A 19,980-nucleotide genomic window follows, 5' to 3' on the forward strand; every position below is an offset into this window, starting at 1 on the left:
TGGGGCTTTCTGCTCTTGGACCCCTGAACCACAGTCAGTCAGTTCCTCTGCTCCAGAGCGGGCTCCCCACTGCAGTGTGCCGGCCATGGCTGGGGAGAGGTGTCTGAGCTGCTGTTCCCGCTGGATGACTTCCCAGGCGCTGTCTCTGCTCCAGGCCTCCCCTGGCCCCTGAGGCCTGTCTGTTCCAGGCATAGAGCATATCAGTTCCTGAAGGGGCCGTGGGTAACATGCCAGCACCCAGCGGGATCAGAAGGCCTATGGGAAGTGAGAGGACGGCAGGAGGAGGACTGGGTTAAAAAAAACCACACCGTGGCTGTGGACAGCTCGGTGGGTGGCTGCGCGGGCCTAAGGGCCTGTTTCCTGGGCTTCATAAACCTGTAAGCATATGCGTGTGTGCTCCTATAAACGTTTTTTTCTTACTTAGAAAATCATACTGGGTAATGTTAGAAAAATTCCAGTATTAAAAACATTTCATGTAGAAAGTACCCCAGAATCTATGCTTTAGAGGAAACCCACTGTGAGTTTGATGTATGTTCTTCCAAATTTTTTCTATAAATATGCTAATGTGAGTATATATTTTTTTTTTTAACAAAAATAGAGTCTTCTTCCATATGTTGTCCTACTACTTCCTTTTTTTCACTCATTCACGTATTTATGCAAAAACATTAGTCAAGTGCTTGCTACATGCTCGTCAGCATTCTGGGTGCCGGGAACGCAGCAGGGACGAGACAGATAAGGCTTCCCTGCTGGGCAGAGGAGACAGTAAACACACCAGTTACTAACTAAACCGGGTGGTTTCTGGTGGTGTTGAGCGGTGAAGTGAACGACGCATATAAAGAGGGATCCCCTTGTGTCTGCAGACTCTGAGCCTCGACGCCTCGTCCATGGTTTACCCCCCACAGGAGGTGTGCAGCGCCGGCACTGAGGCCATTCAGCAGTTCCTCTGCAAAGGTAAAGCCAGACAGCCTGCCTCCTTTGCTCAGGGAGCACACGTGGCCCCAGCGACGGCCCCGTGCCAGCCCAGGCTGGGGGACAGCAGAGACAGAGGAGGGCGCAGTCCCTGTGTGCTCGGGGCTCCAGGTCTGGCAGGAGAAACAGGCAAAACAGATTATCCCACAAGGAAATAGAATTACTGATTGTGGCTACGAGAGGGTATGACAGCACATCTGATTTAGGGGGCTCGAGGAAGGCCTGTCTGAGAAACTGGCTCGGCTGAAACCTGAGGGATGATTAGGGCCTAGGAAAGCCAGGAGGATGTTCCTGGCAGAAGGAGGTGCATGTCGAAGGGCCTGGAGGGGTTGGGGAGTGGGAAGGGCTCACTCTTAAACATTCATCAAGCTGTAGGTGAAGATTTTGTGCTCTTTGCCAGATGCATGCAATACTTCAGTTAAAAAAAAGTTACGCGTGAGCCAGCCCTGATGGCCTAGTGGTTAAAGTTTGGTGCCCTCACTGCTTCAGTGGCCCAGGTTTGTTTCCCGATCTGGGAACCACACCACCTGCCTGTCAGTTGCCACGCTGTGGCAGCGGCTCACGTAGACGAACTAGAAGGACTGACAACTAGGATATCTGACCACGAACTGGGGCTTTGGGAGGAGAAGAAATAAAGAGTTACACATATGTCACATGACACCTGACCAAGCCACACATCTACCAGAGCCACCTTTGAGCAACAGGTGATTCTAACGTGTACCCAGCCAATGGTGGAGCTGGACCAAACCATTTCTTTTCTTTTCCTGTAGAAAAAGATTTGCCCTGAGCTAACATGTGCTACCAATCTTCCTTGTTTTTTTTGTTGTCTCCCCAAAGCCCCAGGGCATGGTTGTGTATTCCAGCTGTAAGTCCTTCTGGTTCTTCCATGTGAGCTGCCACCACAGGATGGCAACTGACAGATGGGTGATGTGGTTCTGAGACCAGGAAACAAACCCAGCCCACCAAAGCAGTGAGAGCGCCGAACTTTAACCACTAGGCCATCAGGGCTGGCTCTATTTTCTTTATAAAGATTCTTAAATTATGATATATTTAAGTTTACAAGAGGTAGAAAGAATAAAGCAGTGAACATGTGTATACTGACTACACAGCTTAACAAATAATCCTTCAATTTATTTAAACTGTTTAGTTGGTGTACGTATGCATGTAAAATTTTAGGTTTTGCTCTTTTAAAAACATGAAGAAAAAACCCACAAAAGATATCATACTACGTGGCTCTGTGCCTTGCTCTTTTCACTCGGGAATAGGTCTGGGGTCTCTTCCTGTCTCGTAGCTTACAGACCTGCCTCATTGTAAACTGCTGTGTGGTATTCCACATGCTGGAGCCCATCGCTTACGTAGCCATCCCCTTGTTTTGAACATGGGGTTATTTCCAGTTTCCCTCTGTCGTGAACATTTTAACCCATGCCTCTCTGGCTCAGTGTGTTCCTACGGGGCAGGCAACGGTGGGGTTGGCAGGTGAAAGCAGACAAGTCCTCTGTTGCCCTCTGAAGACCTTACCCCAGTTTGCATTTCCCTGAGGAGTGTTCGAGAGGACCTTTTATCTTTCCACAGCCTGGCTAACCCTTGGTATTATCCTAAAAAGTCTGCTAATCTGATGGGTAAACGAGAGCCTATCATTATTTGATGTCATTTCCTTGATTATTTGAACACTTTTTCATATGTCTACTGCCCATTTTTAGTATTTCTTGTGAATTGCCTATTTATATCCTTCCCAAGGGGAGGAAGGAGATAACTTTGACTACATTAAAATCTAAAACTTCCTTACCTCAAAAGGACACCATCATCAAAGTTAAAAAGACAGGTTACCACCTGGAGGAAGATCGTTGCAACACGTGTTATAGACCCAGGTTATTAGCTGCAGTGTGTAAAGAGCTCCTACAAATCAGCAAGGAAAAGGCAAACAACCCAATAGAAAATGGGTAAAGGGTTTGAACCCTTTCGCATAACACGGGAGGAAACCATGCAGGGCCAGAGAAGGCAGGCGTCTCGCCCAGGGTCTCACACACAGGAAATTATGGGTAAAGCTTCTCTACGAGTCTCAGGTTTTTTCCCTCACCTCATTCTGACTTGGGTGGTTAAGAGGCAGGTGGCTGCCCATTTATTCGCTCAGCTGACGCTCATTGAGCGCTTGCCCCATTCCAGGCCCAGGTGTTAGGACTGGTGAGCACCGTGGAGGGCCCAGTCTAGGGCAGAGGGGAGCAGTGGCCTGAGCCCGGTGGGAGGGGATGCTGGCGAGGATGGAGCGAGGCAAGGCCAGCAGGAGCTGGGTGCTCTGGGTGCCCAGGCTGTCTCCTCCCTCCTGGTCAGCTGGTGTCTATCTCTTGCAGAGTCAGGGCTGGAATATTACCCGCCTTCTCAGTACCTGCTGCCAGTCCTGGAGCAAGATGGAGCCGAGAACTCCCGGGACAGTCCCGACGGGCCCACGGACAGATTCTCCAGGGAGGAGGTCGAGTGGCAGGTAAGGCACACCTGCCTGCTGGCATGTGGGGTGGGGGGAGGGGCACCAGGGGGATGTTTAGAGCTTCAGCCCCTGGATTCGTCTGTGAGACTAGAATTCACCTCCATTTAGACCCAGGTGCTTAGACGCGCTTGAAGCCACCTCACCAGCTCACCAGACCAGCTGCACCAGGCGCCCCTCTGTTCCCTGAATCCCTTGGGGTCTTTGCACATGTGGCTCCCTCTGTCTGGAATTCTCCCCACTCTCCTTCTCCTGCTAACTCAGTCTCGTCCTACAGTTCTGAGTTTAAACAGCACGTCCCTGACACACCAGCCCAGGTCAGCGCTCCTGTTTTGTGTTCTAGAGCATTTCCTTGGGAGCACTTATCACAGCTCTAAACTAAATGAAGAATTATATGGGAAATGATTTGTTTAATGTCTGTCTCCCCTGCTGGATGGAGCTTCGTGATAGTGGGGTTGTGTCTGTACTGTTCATGGTTGTCTCTCAACAAATACTTCTTGCCTCCATGCCACTCACAGTACAGGACGCCTGTCATGCTCTCCGTCTAGTGAAGGTGTCAGGCAGGCACGTGTGTCAGCATCAGCAACGGGCTGGCCCTCCCAGATACCTGGCTGTGATCTAGCTTAGGACGGGCATGGAGGAGGAAGCTCGGCAAGGGTTTGCCACATTAGCCGGGGTGCACCTGATATTGGAGCCGGACAGAAGCCGCCTCTGGCTCCACCCTCTGCTCCCACACCAGAGGCTCACAAACCCTGTGGCTGGGGGGCAGAGGGCGACACCAGGCGGCACGGGGAGCACCAGCTGCTGTGGGTTTGGCTTCATATGTTGCTGTAACTCTTCTTCACCTCTGGGTCCCTGAGGACACGCTCCCCTGCTGTCAGGGCTGCTGTGAACGCTTTCGTAGTTTTGTATTCCTCCTGACAGCTCCTGGGAATTAGAGAGGGAGGAGATTACTATCCAGGAGAATTGTGCCAATTTATACTCTCGGAAAGAATTTGCAACATACGTTTTTGAAGAAGGATTAGCAGACTAAATATGGAAAGAACTCTTTCAGATCAATATGAAGCAGAAAACTATCTCAATAAAAAAAATCGACCAAAGATATATCAACAGGTGTTTTACAGAATAAAACAGTACAGATGATCAATAAACATGAAAAAATACCCAGCTTTGCTAGTAATCAGAGACAGGTAAATTAAGACAATGAAATATCATTTTCCCCCTCAGATTGACATAAATTTTGCTTTGATCATTTCTGTTGGCCAGAGCGTGGGGAAACAGGTGGCTGCGTAAATTGCTCTCGGGGGTGGAAATTGGTGTCCCCGCCGTGGAGATAACTTGATAATATTTGTCGGAAGATTTAACGGACGTAGTTCACGATCCAGGAGTTCCGCTTCTCGGTACCTACCCCAGGGAAACACTTGCACAAAGAGACCTTTACAGTGATGTTCACTGCAGCCTTATTTGTGGTGTGCAGTAAGTGTGAAGAGACTGAACCAGCAGTGTCATATCCACACCGTGAGATAGGTCTCTTCAGACCTGGGTCACAGGACATATAGACAAGTGGAAAAGACAAGTTGCAGGACACAATGGATATAGCGTACTTCCATTTTTATGTCTAAAAAGGTTCAAAATAAACATGTAAGAAAACAGTAATCGCCAATGACTGGGGGTGAGAGGGGGTTTGATGACAAAGGGGCGTGAGAGAATTTGGGGGGTGATGGCATACCAGGCCTTCTAGGTCCTGTATACATCTCAAAGACCTTGCTGTGGTGCCATGCCCAGGGGTTCTCAGCCCTGGTGTCCTCTGGAAGCGTCAGGGGCCCCGATCCCCAAATTCCCCATCCCCCTCATCTCCGTCATCCCCACCCACCCCACCGTTCTGGTGCTGTCCCCTGGGATGGGCCTGGGAGTCTGAATGGCGTCAGGCAGTCCCGGTGATTCTGGTCCACGGGCCAGTGAGAAGCGCTGCTGCCCACCTTCTCTTGACCACTGTCTTTTCTCCCCCCAGAATAGATTCTCAGACTATGAGAAGAGGAAGGTAAGAAAATGCCTTTTCTCCTCTGTCACTTTTCTTCTTGTTAAAGATCTCAGCTATTATAAAAGATGTGAGGAAACAAGGTCTTCCTGCTTCTAAATTAGAGGGTAAAGTGGTGCTTTCCTCTTACTTACGTCGCCTCACCACGTCCTCGTGCAGCCTCAGTGGGTGGCAGGGTATCTCCATTTGACAGATGAGAGGACAGGCTGAGAGAGGGTGAGCCCAACCCCAGGCTCCAAACCTCCAGCCTGGCCAGTGAGCAGCCTGTTTTATTACAGGTGGGCCCTGGGCTGGTGGAGCCCGAGCATGGGGAATGTGGTGCTCAGCGTTGAGACCTGCAGCCCGCACTGTCCAGAGTTGGGGTGTGGATTCATCCTGCTCCCATGTCCTAATGCCCACAGGACCTGTGCCTGCAGTCACTAGGATCTGCATTCTTGCAGGAACAGAAGATGCTGGAGAAACTCGAGTTTGAGCGGCGCCTGGAACTCGGGCAGCGAGAGCATGCCCAGCTCCTTCAGCAGAGCAGCAGTCAGAAGGACGAGATACTCCAGACGGTCAAGGAGGTGTGTGAGTGGCCAAGTGGGGTCCGGCCTGCCAGGCCTCCGGACTCGGACCAAGGGCGGTGCGAGTAAGCTGTCTCAGTTGCATCCTCCGGGACTGGGGCCCCTTACAGAACCCCTAGTGCAGCCTCCTTCTGTGCACTGGACGCCCTGAGGCCCGGCGAGGAAGAACCTGATCCCAGGTCACACAGAAAGGGCTGGATGAGGACGGGAACCAGGTCTCCTGACCACAGCTCAGGGTCCCTCACTGCCCTCTGGGATCTGAGGGGGCCCCAGCCACTCAGGACCTCCTCCTGTCCTGCCGCAGGAGCAGTCTCGGCTGGAGCAGGGCCTGAGTGAGCGCCAGCGCTACCTTGACGCAGAGCGTCAGCGGCTACAGGAGCAACTGAAGCAGACGGAGCAGAACATCTCCAACCGGATCCAGAAACTCCTGCAGGAGAATCAGAGGTCAGGCTCCTGGCCTCCTGGCCCCTAGACCTGAAGACCTTCACAGTGATACCCTTCAAGCAGCCCGGGATGGGGGTCCATTTCTCCCTCACGGTCCCTACTCCTCCCCAAGGTTTCCATCGTTAGAATCCAATCTTGGTGCTGCAGCTTGCACCAATGTCAAGAGCAAAGAATCTGATCTGGGCATGACCAGGTTTGTTTCTTGTCATGGGACTGCCCCTGATTGGACCTATGGACTCCAAGGTTTCTCCTCTGTAAAATGAGTGGGTTTAACAAGACAGTCGAGATCACATCCTGCTCCAGTATTTTGGGTTCCAGGTAACCTATTGCACTGAGGTCAACCATTCACCCTGTAGTGAGATTTACCTTAACAAGTCTTGTCCAAGGTAGGAGCTGCTAGGATCAGGTCTTGATGGGGCTTAGGAGAAAGGGGGCCAGACAGAGGTCTCAAGAAGCCTGAGGAAGGCTCATCAGGGGCTCCCTTGTGGAAAGATTCCAGAAACAAGCTTTAGCTGTATCTCCCGTTGCTTTCAGGCTTCCTTTTTTCTGTCCTCTGCGTGGCTGGCTCCTCCATCGTCCAGCAGTTACACAGGCCTGAGTGAGTCGGCAGGCCCACCATGGACAGCGTGCTCTCCCCACCAGGGCTGCCAGGAAAGCTGCCATCTGTTGGGTGCTTCTCACGTGCCAAGCACTTTATGCATATTTTCTCACTCACTCTTTACAAATACTCTGTGAAGGTTTTTTATTATTATTAGGCCCGTTTCACAGATGAGGAACTGGGACTTGGCGTGGTTGAGTAACTGGCCTGAGAACACAGCGCCTCTAAGTGGCAGAGCTCAGACACTCCCAGCTTGGCTACTAAGCCGCCTGTGCACAGCCAACGCGGTGAGGGGCGAGCGGTCCTGTTGGAAACAGCCCTGCTGGGGACGACCGCAGGGACCTTTCATGGTTTTCTCCACAGGCAAAAGAAAAGTTCCGAGATTCTAAAGTCACTGGAGAATGAAAGGTAAGTCTTCTGTTCTAGCATATCTGGACAGTGCCTTCCTTCCGGGAGGGGGAGTTGCTTTGGGGAGAGAAGATCTTGTGATTCTCAAGGATTATACCAGAAAGTTTTCCTAAGGCTTTGAATTAAAAAGAATCACTGCCTTCAATTTTTTTAAAACACATTTACACTCCTGAGAAAAATTCAGAGACGTAAGAATGTATGTGTAACGTCCAACTATATTCCTAGTATAAAAAATTAGAAAAAAAATCCACGCTTCTAGGGGAAAAAAAGAATTTGGTTACATGGATTGTGTGCAAAGGGATAATCTGTAGGGATTAAATGTCTTATAGAAGAATATTCCTTATTAAGGGGAAATACTTAGAATATATTGCTAAGTGGAAAAGTAGTGGCTACAATTAAAGCAGAATATATAGTATATCATTTCTCAAACTCTACATGTTTACCGCATTGAGGCACACCACTTAGTAATTAGAAGGGATGATGGGTGGGACCCCAACCCTGCCCTCCCCGAGGTGTTAATGGGAAGCCCTCCTGATTCTCTGGCATCCCAAAATAGCAGCGTGGACTCTACTGCTGTCCCCCACCACGGGGGCCCTGGCTGCCTGGAAGGCCTCCTGCAGGGCTCTCCCAAGGGGTTGCAGGGGAGCCCCACCACCTCACCCGCTTCAGCTGTGGTGCTGCCATAGCTGGGGGGCGGTCAGGGCCGAGCTGAGTTGTGGCCGGTGGCGTCCTTTCTTCTGCACACTGAGCACCCTGTCTGCGCTGGGCCTGGGGTCCAGGGGTGCATCAGATCCGGCCTTCCCTTGAGCCTGGGTCCTGGGCTGGAAGCAGGAGCGCTTAGACACTATATGCCGCTTCTGACAAAGTTAAACCCTGCGGGACGGTAAAGGATGTTGTCCCCTCCCAGCCACTGCTGCCAGTGTGGTATGAGAAAAAAATGCACACGCATACATGCAATTACCTTTTCTATTTTCACTTATTTTATCATGGATATATTGCCATTACAAAACCCTGATTATTTGTAATAGCTGTAGGGTGTTCCACTATATGATTATATCATAGTTTTTTTAATTAGCCCTCTGTTCGTGGACATATAAGTGGGGTTCTGGTGTTTCATCGTTACAAACAATGGTAGCGGGAACATCTTCTAGATATATCCTGATGCACTCATGTAAATATTTTTGAAGGAAATATTCAAAGGGCATTTTGATGGGTATTGCCAGATTACCTTCCAAAAAACATTTTGCCAGTTTACACTCTCTCGACAGTATCTGAAAGTACCCACTTCTCCACCTTCACTGCCAGCACCATGGTTCTCAGTTTTCTCAATCTCAACCAGCCTGATAAGGGAAAAGAAGATTTTACTTTCTGTAGTTATCAGTGACGTTAAGACTCTCTCCCTATATTTATTGGTCACTTGTATTTAAGCATCCATGAATTGGCTGTTTGCATCCTTTGCCCGTTTTTCTAAGTGAATGCTCATCTTTTTATGCAAGAAACTCTTATCTACAAGGCCAAAGGTCACCAGGCCCCCAGTGCAGGCACATGGTGCAGTGGACATTCGGAGAACATGGCTAGGTTGCACATCAAGGAGGACTTCCTGAAGGGGGTGGTGTTCATCTGATGGGATTCTCTCTTGGAAATGTTGCCTTTGCTGAATAAACGGTTGGATTTTTTTCCTAGAATAAGAATGGAACAGTTGATGTCCATAACGCAGGAGGAGACAGAGAACCTGCGGCGACGTGAGATCGCCTGTGAGTCTTGGGGTGGGGAGGGGTGGGGGGTCATGGGAACAGAGCTTGACTGGCGGGGTGGGCAGGGGTGGACAGCCCTCTCTCAACTGGTCACATACAAGGGCACTGTGTGTCACCCCTGGGGAGGCGCAGTGAAGTCCAGTAATGGAGCATGGCCTCTGGGGCCAGGCTGGACTCGGATTCAGAACCCCCGCTCGGAAACAAGCCATATGACCTCAGGGGCGTTCCTGGTCCCTAACTGTTCCAAGCCTCAGGTTTCTTATCTATAAAATGGGGAGAACAATTATCACTTGCCTCACAGGGTCGTGATGAGGGTCAGATGAGCTAATGCCTGGCACAAAGTGAGCATTTCACAAGCGTGGCTGTCAGGGTCTCTGTTATCAAGAGCTGTGGCTGGCCCTTGTGTTTCTGGGAGCGCTCCTTCCTGTCATCCTCCGGGCGCCATCTTGGGGCTCCACACTAGTGAGGGGACACCCTGCCTCATCTGATCCTGAGAACATCCAGCTATGTGCCAAGGAGGCAGTTCCTCGTTATTTAAAATAAGGAACGATTCTTTTTGGACCGTCCCACTCTTCAGAGCTGGTACCAGCGTGGATATCTGCGCACTTAGTCAGGGTTTCCTGAGTACCAGGCGCTGTCCCGAGCACTTCCTGTGCACCCTTCATCTCACTACCTCCTGCTGAAGTGTCATATCACTGATGTCCCTGTTTTAAAGGTCACCGCTATCTACCGTTTACCAAAAAGGAAACTTGTGTTTGCATCTCCAGCAGGATGTTTATCAAATTAACTAACTAGCAATGGGGTCAATGTCAGGGGAGTTTTGTTTTCACCTTTTCAAACTTCCCTATGGCTTAGCTTTTAAAAAATGAAGGTGTGTTGTGTTTATAATTGAAAAATTTCAATTAAAAAAAGGCAAGAAAAGGTAATAACCTAGAGTTGTCGAGGGCATATGGTGTCAGACTGGCCTGTACACTGCCAGCGGGAGTGTGAATCCACAAGGTCTTTCTGGAGGGCGGAAAGGATAACTCTCGTTATTCATGGCCTTGAAACTGCACACCTCTAAAAGTATTCTTAGGAAATAATCAAATAATCAGATCTGCACAAAGATGTTTGAGCCAGGATGTTTATTGAAGTATCATTTAATAATTGCAAAAAGTGGGCCAGCCCGCTGGTGTAGTAGTTAAGGTTGCCTGCTCTGATTTGGCGGCCCAGAGTTCTCTGGTTCAGATCCTGGGCTCAGACCTAGCACCAGTTGTCAAGCCATGCTGAGGCAACGTCCCACACAGAAGAACTAGAAGGCTGTGCAACTAGGATATACAAATGTCCTGGGGCTTTTGGAAGGGGGAGAAAAAAAAGAGTAAGATTGGCAACAGATGTTAGCTCAGGGCCAATCTTCCTCACCACAAATAAATAAATGCAAAAAGAGTCCAAATGCCCCCAAATAGAGGATTATCTAAATAAACTTTGGTAATCCCTGCACTGTAGTTCTCTGCAGCCATTAACATCACACCACTGTGTTGACATGATACGTTTTATGTTATATATATTTTATCACAATAAAAATAATTAAAATGTTATGACACTAAACATACCACTTCTCACTTTTTATGACTACTTCCCGATTTTAAGCAGTTTTGTTTTTTTCTCCCTGAGGAAGATTGGCCCAAGCTAACGTCTGTTGCCAATCTTCCTCTTTTTGCTTGAGGAAGATTCGCCCTGAGCTGACGTCTGTGGCAGTCTTCCTCTATTTTGTATGTGGGTCACCGCCACAGCGTGGCTGCCAAGGAGTGGGGTCCACTTCCAGGAATGGAACCCAGGCTGCCAAAGCAGAGCACGCTGAACTTAATCACTCAGCCGTGGGGGCCGGCCCTAACCACTTTTAATTGTACAGTTCTTTGGTATTAAGTAAAGTAGTCCCCCCTTTTTGTGGGGGATACATTCCAAGACCCCCGGTGGATGCCTGAAACCATGGATAGTACCAAACCCTACGTACACTGTTTTTTTTCTTATACATACGTATCTATGATAAAGTTTAATTTATAAATTAGGCACAGTAAGAAGTTAACAGCACTAACTAATAATACAATAGGGCAAGTATAACAGTATGCCGTAATAAAAATTACCATAGACCCTAGCAACCTCAACATATGATTTTTTTTTTTTCTTATTAAGTCGAGAACTTTCATCTTTTCACTTAAAGGAAGCACTTACAGCTTCTCTTCGGTATTTCTGAATTGCCAGCATCCCTGCTCTTGCACCTTGGAGCGATTATTAAGTAAAATAAGGGTGACTTGAGCACCAGCCCTGTGACTGTGGCAGTCAGTCTGATAAAGGGATGATCCACACCCTGGGCAGTGCAGAGTACGATGGCTCAGGATTTCAGCGCACGACTTAGAATGAGGCACAATTTAAAACTTATGACTGACTTGTTTCTGAAATTTTCTATTTAATATTTTCCGACCAAGGTTGACTGCAGGGAACTGAAACCATGGAAACCAAAACCTCGGATACGGGGGGCCTATTGTAAATTCGTATTGTTGTGCAGCCATCACCAACATCCTTCTCTAGAACTTTTTCATCTTCCTAAACTGGAACCCTGTACGCATTAAACGGCAGCTCTCCATTTCCGCCTGCCCCAGCCCCTGTAGGACCAGACTCTACTTTCTGTCTCTGTGAATCTGACTGCTCTAAGTCACTCATATAAGTGGAATCACACAGTATTTGTCTTTTTGTGACCAGCTTCTTTCACCTAGCATCATGTCCTCAAGGTTCATCCGTGTGGTAGCTTATATCAGAATTTCCTTCCTTTTTAAGGCTGAATAATATTCTGTTGTATGCATAGACCACATTTTGTTTATCCATTCAGCCGTCAGTGGGCACCAGGGTTGTTTCCACCTTTTGGCTGTTGTGAATAATGCTGCTCTGACCATGGGTGTGCAAATACCTGTGCAAATCCCCGCTTTCAATTCTCTCATTTTAATTTTTTAAAATTCGTAAACATGCATAAAAATTAGAAAAATATGTATCAAATATAATAATGTCTCTGAGTCTGGGTGACAAGATCATAAAAGATTTTGTGTGTGCTGTTCAATGTTTTATAATTAGTCAGCCTTTCAAGCTTAAGTTACTTCTGTAGTTTAAAAAAAAGAGATTTAAGGTTACCTACCACATGGGTGAGCAGGCGAACCCCACGAGGCCACCCCAGGAGCAGCCCCCCGTTCCTCAGCGCCGCCCCCCCATGTTTCCTCAGCCGCCATGCAGCAGATGCTGACCGAGAGCTGTAAGAACCGGCTCATCCAGATGGCCTACGAGTCGCAGAGACAGAGCTTGGTCCAGCAGGCTTGTTCCAGGTAAGGTAAGGAGAGGGAGGCTTCCCGAGTGGGGGAGCTGGGGGAACTGGCTCGGGGCCCAGGACCCTGCGGGGAGAGCTGGGTGCTGGGATGCCCTGCCCCAGGCCGCCCCAGCCTCCACCATGGTATCTGGGGCAAATGGCGACTGGTCTTCGTGACTTTTCTAGCTGGACCTTGTGATGCTGTCTTGGGCCATGATGCAGTGACAATAATCACTACTACTTCTTGTACACTGCCCACGTGCCAGGCACTCGGCTAAGGGATGTGCATTAGCTTATGGAATCTATGAGGGACTATGTTGTTGTTCACCCCAACTTACAAACGCAGCTCAGGCTCAGAAGGACTATGTGACACACCCAAGGAAACACAACTAGCTGGTGGCAGAGCCAGGATTGAAACCCAGGCCGAGTGGGGTGGGGGGTGCTCTTGACTGCAGGGCAGTCGTCCGTCTCTGAGGGTCCGCACAGGTTGGGAGTGGGCTGTGCTGGAGGGGATGCTGATGGAGCTGCTTTCATGCTGATGGCCGCTCTGGGTCTCTTGGGTTTGTCTGTTGAAGGAGCCACAGGTGCCCGGCAGAGCCAGTTGAGAAAAGCTCAGTCAGTGCTCTGAAGCCCCAGACAGGGACGGGCCAGCAGCCCTGGCTGCCCTTGTGTTTCTCCTCCCATCCGGGTGGCTCTGGCATAGCGGCCACCCTCCTGGCACCTGGACCATGCCAGCCTCCCCTGTGTCCCCGCAGATGTGGGCATTGCTCCCTCCTTTCCCAGTGGTATGACATTGTTCTCAGGAGTACGGGCGCTGGGGACAGACAGACCTGGATTCAGGTCCCACTTCTGTCAGTGGCTGTGAAGTCTTGGGCGAGTTAGCTCCCTCTGTGCACATAAGTCACAGGCCCTCCCCTTGGAGTCGTTGGAGGTCTTAATATGCGTTAATGAGAGTAATGCCACGTGTGGATCCGATAAATAGCAGCTGTAATGAGGAAACGGACTCAAAACCAAGACTGTACCAAAGTGCAGACATGGGAGGTGAGGAGCTTTGTGCCAAAATCACTAGGCTTGTTCTGGGCGCCTGAGAGCCTGCTGGGGCCCATGCCCGGCCTGCGCGTGGACACAGAGGGTCTGAATCCCCTGGCCCTGGAAGGAAGGTGACAGTCTGTGTGTCCTAAGCCCTAAGGACTGTTGAGTGAATAAATGGTTTGTGTTGACTCCTCCAAGGCGCCTGGCACATAGTGGGCACTCAGGGAATGTTCAGAGAGTGAGTGAATTTGCTGTCTTTCTGGCAGCATGGCCGAAATGGACGAGCGGTTCCAACAGATTCTGTCGTGGCAGCAGATGGATCAGAACAAAGCCATCAGCCAGATCCTGCAGGAGGTGAGCCCTTGGCCAGGGCGTGAGGGCAGGGGCTCAGGAGGGGCGCAGGGAGCCCAGGGCAGAGCGTCAGAATGCTCCACGAAGCCCCGCCTTACTTAGCTTGTATGACCAAAGATGCTTAGTGGATTTAGAAACACACAAACCTGCAGGGCGAGAGGGGCCGGGAGAGGCCTTTGGGTGGGTGTTTTCTGCTCACTGAAATCAAGAGGAGCACCCCTTCCCTGGCGGGCACCCGCTTCTCATGCTTGGGGGGGCGGGGTTCTCCATTGTAAGGAGAAGCACCCCTTCCCTGGCGGGCATCCACTCCCCATGCTGGGGGCTCCATCATAGGGATTTAAGGGGTGACGGGGGGATGGTGATCACACCATGGAGTGAGCCCACAAGAGGGTCACGGGATCTTAGACCTCTCTCCTCACGTCTCACCCCCACACCTGTCTGCCCTTCCTCCATCTTAGCTGGCACACGGCAGGTAATCGGTAGCGCCACCCAGTGGATGAGATGAGGAAGGACCCTCATGACTTCCTCCTGTCCTTTGTCCTTATTGTTCCGTCTCAACTTTCTCGCTGCTCGACCCTCACGTCACCTCCCTTCTTTCTTCCTTTGTGATGTCCTTCTAGCACTGCTTGGCCCTTCATTCCCCCCTGCCTTTCTCTAATGTCTCTATTCTTCCAAAACAGCATAACTTAGTACTTTCGGGACTGTGCGAGGAAAACAGTCCGCTTCTTAGAGAGGGCGTCTGGCCTCGTGGTTGAGGTGCAAGGCTCAGCACTTGACGGACTTGGTTGCTCCTAGCGCCTGCCAGCTCACTTCTCTGAACCTCGCTTTGCTCATCTGTGAAATGGGGCAGTAAAAGCACCCACATGGTCGGCGGGTGTGGAAATTCAGTGTACCCTGTGGGAAGGGACTGAGCGTAGGGTCAGCACTAGTAGAGTCTCGATAAATGGTGTTTTAGAAACAGAAGTGAGCTGAAAAGTTAATTTCTCTCTAAGAAATAGAAAAGTCACACACGAAGGGGTTTCTGACGCAGACTTTGTTGCTCCCCGGCCCCTGCGCACTGTGACCTCTGGGCCTCTCTTGCAGAGCACCATGCAGAAGGCAGCCTTCGAGGCTCTCCAGGCGAAGAAGGACCTGATGCTGCAGCGCATCAGGAGCCAGGTGAGTGCTGGGGCTCTCGGCCCCGGCCGTCCTGTCCACTGCGGAGCGCAGAGGTGGCTGACAGGTGGAGTCCTGGCTCCTCGCTGGCCCGCTCAGCATGAGCTCTGCCCTCGGAACCTCCTCCTTCTCCCGGAACCCAGGGCGGGGGCGTTGGGACAGCCCCATGTCCCGCAGTGCTAGGGCCGAGGGGAAAGGCTGCAGGGGCAGCCTCCAAGCCGACCGGCCGCACGCAGGCCTCCTGCGCTAGGAAAGCAGCGGCTCCAACCCCAGCGCTCCCATCAGCTCAGCCTGAGGAGCTGGAACAGACTGGGCGCCCCTGAGTGGGCGGGAGGTCCTGATGTCAGGGCGACCTCGGCCTGGGCCTGCAGGAGGGGCCGTGCTCTGGCCGCGGGGCTGTCGGACTCACTGGGCTTTGCCAGGGGAGGCGGGTCGGTGGGCCAGGGGCTGGGGGAGCTTTCAGGCTGTGGGGACGCTCGCCGCATCGTGTTCAGCACACTTTGAATTTCACATTTTGCATGATTTTTTTCCTTTCTATTCTTTTATTTTCTTTTTTGGCCAAAACCAACTTACCTTTTAATTTCCCTCTTTAATTTCAATTCCACATTGCCAGACATGAAGCTCATTCCTCTGACCAGGGGTTGGTGGGGTCATAGGAACTTAGGGACAAGGGTCATAGGGACATAGGCACAGGGTATAGAAGTCCCTAGCTTTGGGATCTGACCTCCAGGGCTAACAGCCCCCAGTCACACCCTGAGGGTGAACGGTGACCCCAGACATTCTCACTGTGGGTGCTTTTCACCCACCAGGCCAGCTATTCCTCTTGGATGCTTGGGGACATCCCAGGGAAAGGGTTCACTCACCTGCTCTGTGTTCTTGAACAAGTTACTTAACCTCTCTGAGCCTCGGTTTCTTTGTAAAATGGAAGCAATAATACCTTCCAGTAGCCAGAGGAGAATTGATGAAATAATGCATATGAAGTGCACAGCATCAGCCTAGTACACAGAATGCTTCAGTAAATATCAGCTACTACTATTATTGTTGATCAGTCACTTCCATTACCCTCTGCAGCAGCTGTTTAGAGGAGGCAAGAGAATTGGACCAGTGAGAGGCTCAGTGAGGATTCTGTGTCTGTTCCTTAGTCTGGCCTGAACCTTGAAGGAAAGCCCCTTCTTCATCCCACAGACTTTTCTCCACCTCCCACTCAGGGACAGGCCCTGTGCTTGGCCCTTGATTGATAGTACTGACCAGGACACGCATGTCCATGCCCCCAGAGCGCCCAGCGCCACGAAATAATTCTTTGTAAAGCCCTGCTGATGAGGGTCCCCAGGCACGAGGTCCCTCCATTCCAGAGCCCCCCCAAGAAAGGCCACACCCCACTTGGCCATGAGAGAGCAGCAGCACAGAATTGAACCATGGTTGGTGTGAATAAAAAATACCCTGTCTCGTCTTCTGTTTAGATTAAGTTAATAGAAACTGAGTTATTGCAGCTGACACAGCTGGAGTTAAAGAGGAAATCTCTGGACACAGAGGCACTCCAGGTATGTAGGGCTGCTGGCCTGGCCTGCCCCTGCCCCTCCCCATGAAAGCCCCCTGCTGCCCCACCGCCTTTCGGCAGCTGCTTTCCAGCTGACAGGGCAGGTGTCCTCTGTGGCTGTGACTCTGGAGGGTGCCCTGACCCCAGAAGGCTGATGGGAGCACAGCCTGGGGGCCAAGCCCAGTGCAGGCCAAGGTTAGCGGTGGGGTCAGCCTGTTGTGAGGCAGGAGGGTCAGAGGAAGGAGGGTTTCATTGCCAAGGCTAACCCAGGCAACATCTCCATCTGCATTTTCTTTGTTTTGGGGCAGGGTCGCTGCTGAGGTCCCTGTCTCTTTAAGCCATGCTTTTGGGGTGCTAGTTCGACTTGGGCAAACATCCTCTGGGGAAGGAGCTTTCTCAGTGTGCCAAGGATGTGTGGAGGAGAGGACCCAGATGCTAGCATCCCTCCCCGCAGACAGCAGCATCTCTGTGAGCTCGGCCTGGGTGTCCCACTCACAGAGATGTGGGGGCGGCAGGCCTGGGCCAGCAGACAGCCTCTGGGCTGCACGTCTGGGCCCTGGGTTTTGTCCCCACACAGTCTTGCTGTGTGATCTGGGCAAGTCGGGGAGGAGTGGCAGCCCTTCCCTTCTCGGGACCTCGGTCTCCCCAGTTGTACACCAAAGGACTGAGTCAGTGGTCTGTGGGGGCATGTGCCCCATGCCAGGCTTTGGAGCAGAGCCTTCTGTCTGTCACTGTCCCTGTGTCTGTTCTCAGTGGAGAAGTCTTTAGTTGTCTCATGCGCTTCTCAATGTAGTGGAAGAATGCTGGGGTCTGGTGTCCTCGTCTCAGGTCTGCCATGGCTGTGCTGTGTGACCTTAGCCAGGTCACTTCCCCTCCCTGGGCCTCCATTTCTCCCCTCCATAAAATGGAAGTAATCTTGCAGGCCCAGCCTGTGTCATAGGGCCATCAGAGAAGGGTGAGCTGGCAAATGGAAAGCCCTTTGAGAGCCTGGAAATGGTCTTCAGAGAAGAGGAGTTGGGGTAGCTCTCAGAGAAGATGCAAGCACTGAGCTTGGCGCTGCCCTCATCTCCTGCCCAGTAGAGCTTGAGGGGCTCCCACCCAACGGGCTTTCCCAGAGTAAGAGAGGAGTGGAACACAAACCCAGTTTGCATGTGCCTCCATCTGTGTAGAGCCTTCCAGACTGGTGTGGGGCCACTCACCAGCCCGCCCTGCCGTTTGCGTCTGCCCACACGCTCTGTGGTCATGAGACGAAGTCAAACACCAGTGACTTGTCGTTTCCTTTGTTTGGTGTTTCTTAGTGCTCCACCATCATCAGTCGCTAGATCCCATGCCTGGCGCAAACCCCTGGGGAAGGCAGGTGCAGGCTTGGGAGAAGGTGCAGGGGGGTGCCCAGGCAGAGGGCCCTTCAATTCTGTCCCCCAACTCAGCCTGAGACCGGGCGCAGAGGCTTGAGTTGAGTCGGGCCCACCGTGGTGAGAACTGAGGGAGGGTCCTGCCACCGAGCCGTGGGGGCTTCTGGCACCGGGTGCCGTGAGCTTCCAGCGGCACTGGCTGCGGCCTTGTGTTGTAGGAGATGATCTCGGAGCAGCGCTGGGCCCTCAGCAACCTGCTCCAGCAGCTGCTCAAAGAGAAGACACAGCGAGAGGAGGAGCTGCGCGAAATCCTGGTGCGTTTGGCGTCTGCCTTCAGCGTGATGTGTGGGCTTGCTTTCTCTAAACACACTACCGTTCTCAGAAACCCTTTATTATTCAAGTGACAGTTGTTCACGAAAAAAGAAATGGAAAGGACAAAGGAAAAGAATCTCACTTCCGAGATTTATCTGTTGCTAGCATTTTGTACGTTCTCCAAACATGGTGATGCACATTTATAGCTAAGCGCGGATGTGCCTTTAGACAAAAAACAGTGCATACTCCATTATAACCAGCTCCTTCTCATCTGTTCTTTTCATGTCATTAGAATGTCCCCTGCGTTCTTTTCATGGCTGCATGTGGATGGGCCATCCTTTAGCCACTGTTGAGCATGTAGACTACTTCCGGTTCTTTACTCGTGTGGACAGTGCCCTCTGACCATCTTTGTACTAAATATTGAGAACAGCCACGAGAATTTACTCAGGGCAGTGCCCAGGAGAGGACTCTCTGCGTCTAGGGCCAGCCATTTAATAAGCCTTTGACAGGAGTTTCCTGAATGTCCCTCGCACCCAAATGGGTTTGACTTCTGACACGTTATCAGGGTGGCAGAGTCACATTTAGAGGGGCAGGTTGGGGTCATTTCTTCCAGGCCCCGGGTGTGCCTGAGTGGTAAGGCCAGGCCCACCAGCTGGGATGAAAGGACCAAATGGCTCCCATGTCACCGTTATTGCACCAGATGTCCTCTGAGTTCCACTGAGGGCCGGGCTATGTGTGGGGTACGGAGAAGAGTGAGACTGGCTTCTTCCAGAGCCCCACACAAGCCCAAATGGTGTGTGGGTGCCGGTCAGAAGCCGCCCGGTCCTCACAGTGCCTTCCTGCCGCTGCCTGCACGTTGTAATAAGGTGTGGGGCGCTCCCCGTCTGGGGAGGAATCCCCACCACAGTGGAACAGCCTCAGGTCCTGGGCGCCACAAGAGAGGTGTGTCCACAGCCCCGGGAGGGCCAAGGCCAGAGGAGGGGACCACCAGGGGCAGTCAGGCCCCCAAGGGACTGGGGAGATGCCAGTGTGAAGTCCTGCTCCCTGCATCCCCTCTGGCCCCGGCGTGCGGCCGCAGTCCTGGATGGCCGGCTGGTTGTTCAGAGCACGGGCTCCAGAGCAAGACAGATGGGTCTGCGTCCTGGCCCTGACACCGAGCCCTTCTAACTGGGCAGGATACCCGTTAGTCTGCACCTCACTTTCCTCCCCTGTGAAGTCAAACCTACTTCTCAGAGTTGTGAGAGTTAAGTAAACTGGCGTCTGTCAGTGTACGACAGAGTCCAGCCCACGGCACTCTGCAAATGGTAGCTGCTGTGTTGGTGGTGGCGTCATGAGTCCACTGCTCTGTCCCGCACCTAGAACGTGCCTGGCCCAGAGCAGTGCTCAGGGAACATTGCCGAGTGATGGGCTGGAGCAGTCAGTTTCACCAGCGTGTTTATGACTCCGGCCTTGGCAGAACAGTGAAGCCCCCTCCAGAAGCTGAAGCCGTCCTTAGAATCCTCTTGCCCTCCCTGCCTGGCGCCCAGGGCACAAGCCTGAGCTCTGTGGGAGAAGGAGACGGCTGTCTGGTGCTCTGCTCTGCCCATGAGCACATGAGCAGGTGTCCCTCCTGAGCGGTGGTGCATGGAGTGAGGGGCAGGTGTCAGCAGCCTGCGCC

General features: G+C 51.7%; 1 protein-coding gene across 5 annotated transcripts in view; it reads left to right on the top strand.

Moving 5' to 3' along the window:
- The window catches only part of LRSAM1 (leucine rich repeat and sterile alpha motif containing 1), a 40,737-nt gene that overhangs the window by 13,852 nt on the left and 6,905 nt on the right, over nt 1-19,980 (top strand). For 4 of the 5 annotated variants that reach the window (XM_046656409.1, XM_046656428.1, XM_046656419.1 and 1 more), the window contains 12 exons: nt 861-951; nt 3,318-3,448; nt 5,460-5,489; nt 5,927-6,049; nt 6,354-6,493; nt 7,455-7,499; nt 9,183-9,253; nt 12,504-12,603; nt 13,883-13,970; nt 15,051-15,125; nt 16,583-16,663; nt 18,230-18,325. In XM_046656409.1, the coding sequence (XP_046512365.1) occupies nt 861-951; nt 3,318-3,448; nt 5,460-5,489; nt 5,927-6,049; nt 6,354-6,493; nt 7,455-7,499; nt 9,183-9,253; nt 12,504-12,603; nt 13,883-13,970; nt 15,051-15,125; nt 16,583-16,663; nt 18,230-18,325 (1,071 nt within the window). The remainder of the gene's footprint in view (nt 1-860; nt 952-3,317; nt 3,449-5,459; nt 5,490-5,926; nt 6,050-6,353; nt 6,494-7,454; nt 7,500-9,182; nt 9,254-12,503; nt 12,604-13,882; nt 13,971-15,050; nt 15,126-16,582; nt 16,664-18,229; nt 18,326-19,980) is intronic. The other variant, XM_046656439.1, reaches the window with a different exon arrangement.

Source organism: Equus quagga, chromosome 1 (genome assembly GCF_021613505.1).
Source record: "Equus quagga isolate Etosha38 chromosome 1, UCLA_HA_Equagga_1.0, whole genome shotgun sequence".
Classification (NCBI taxonomy): domain Eukaryota; kingdom Metazoa; phylum Chordata; class Mammalia; order Perissodactyla; family Equidae; genus Equus; species Equus quagga.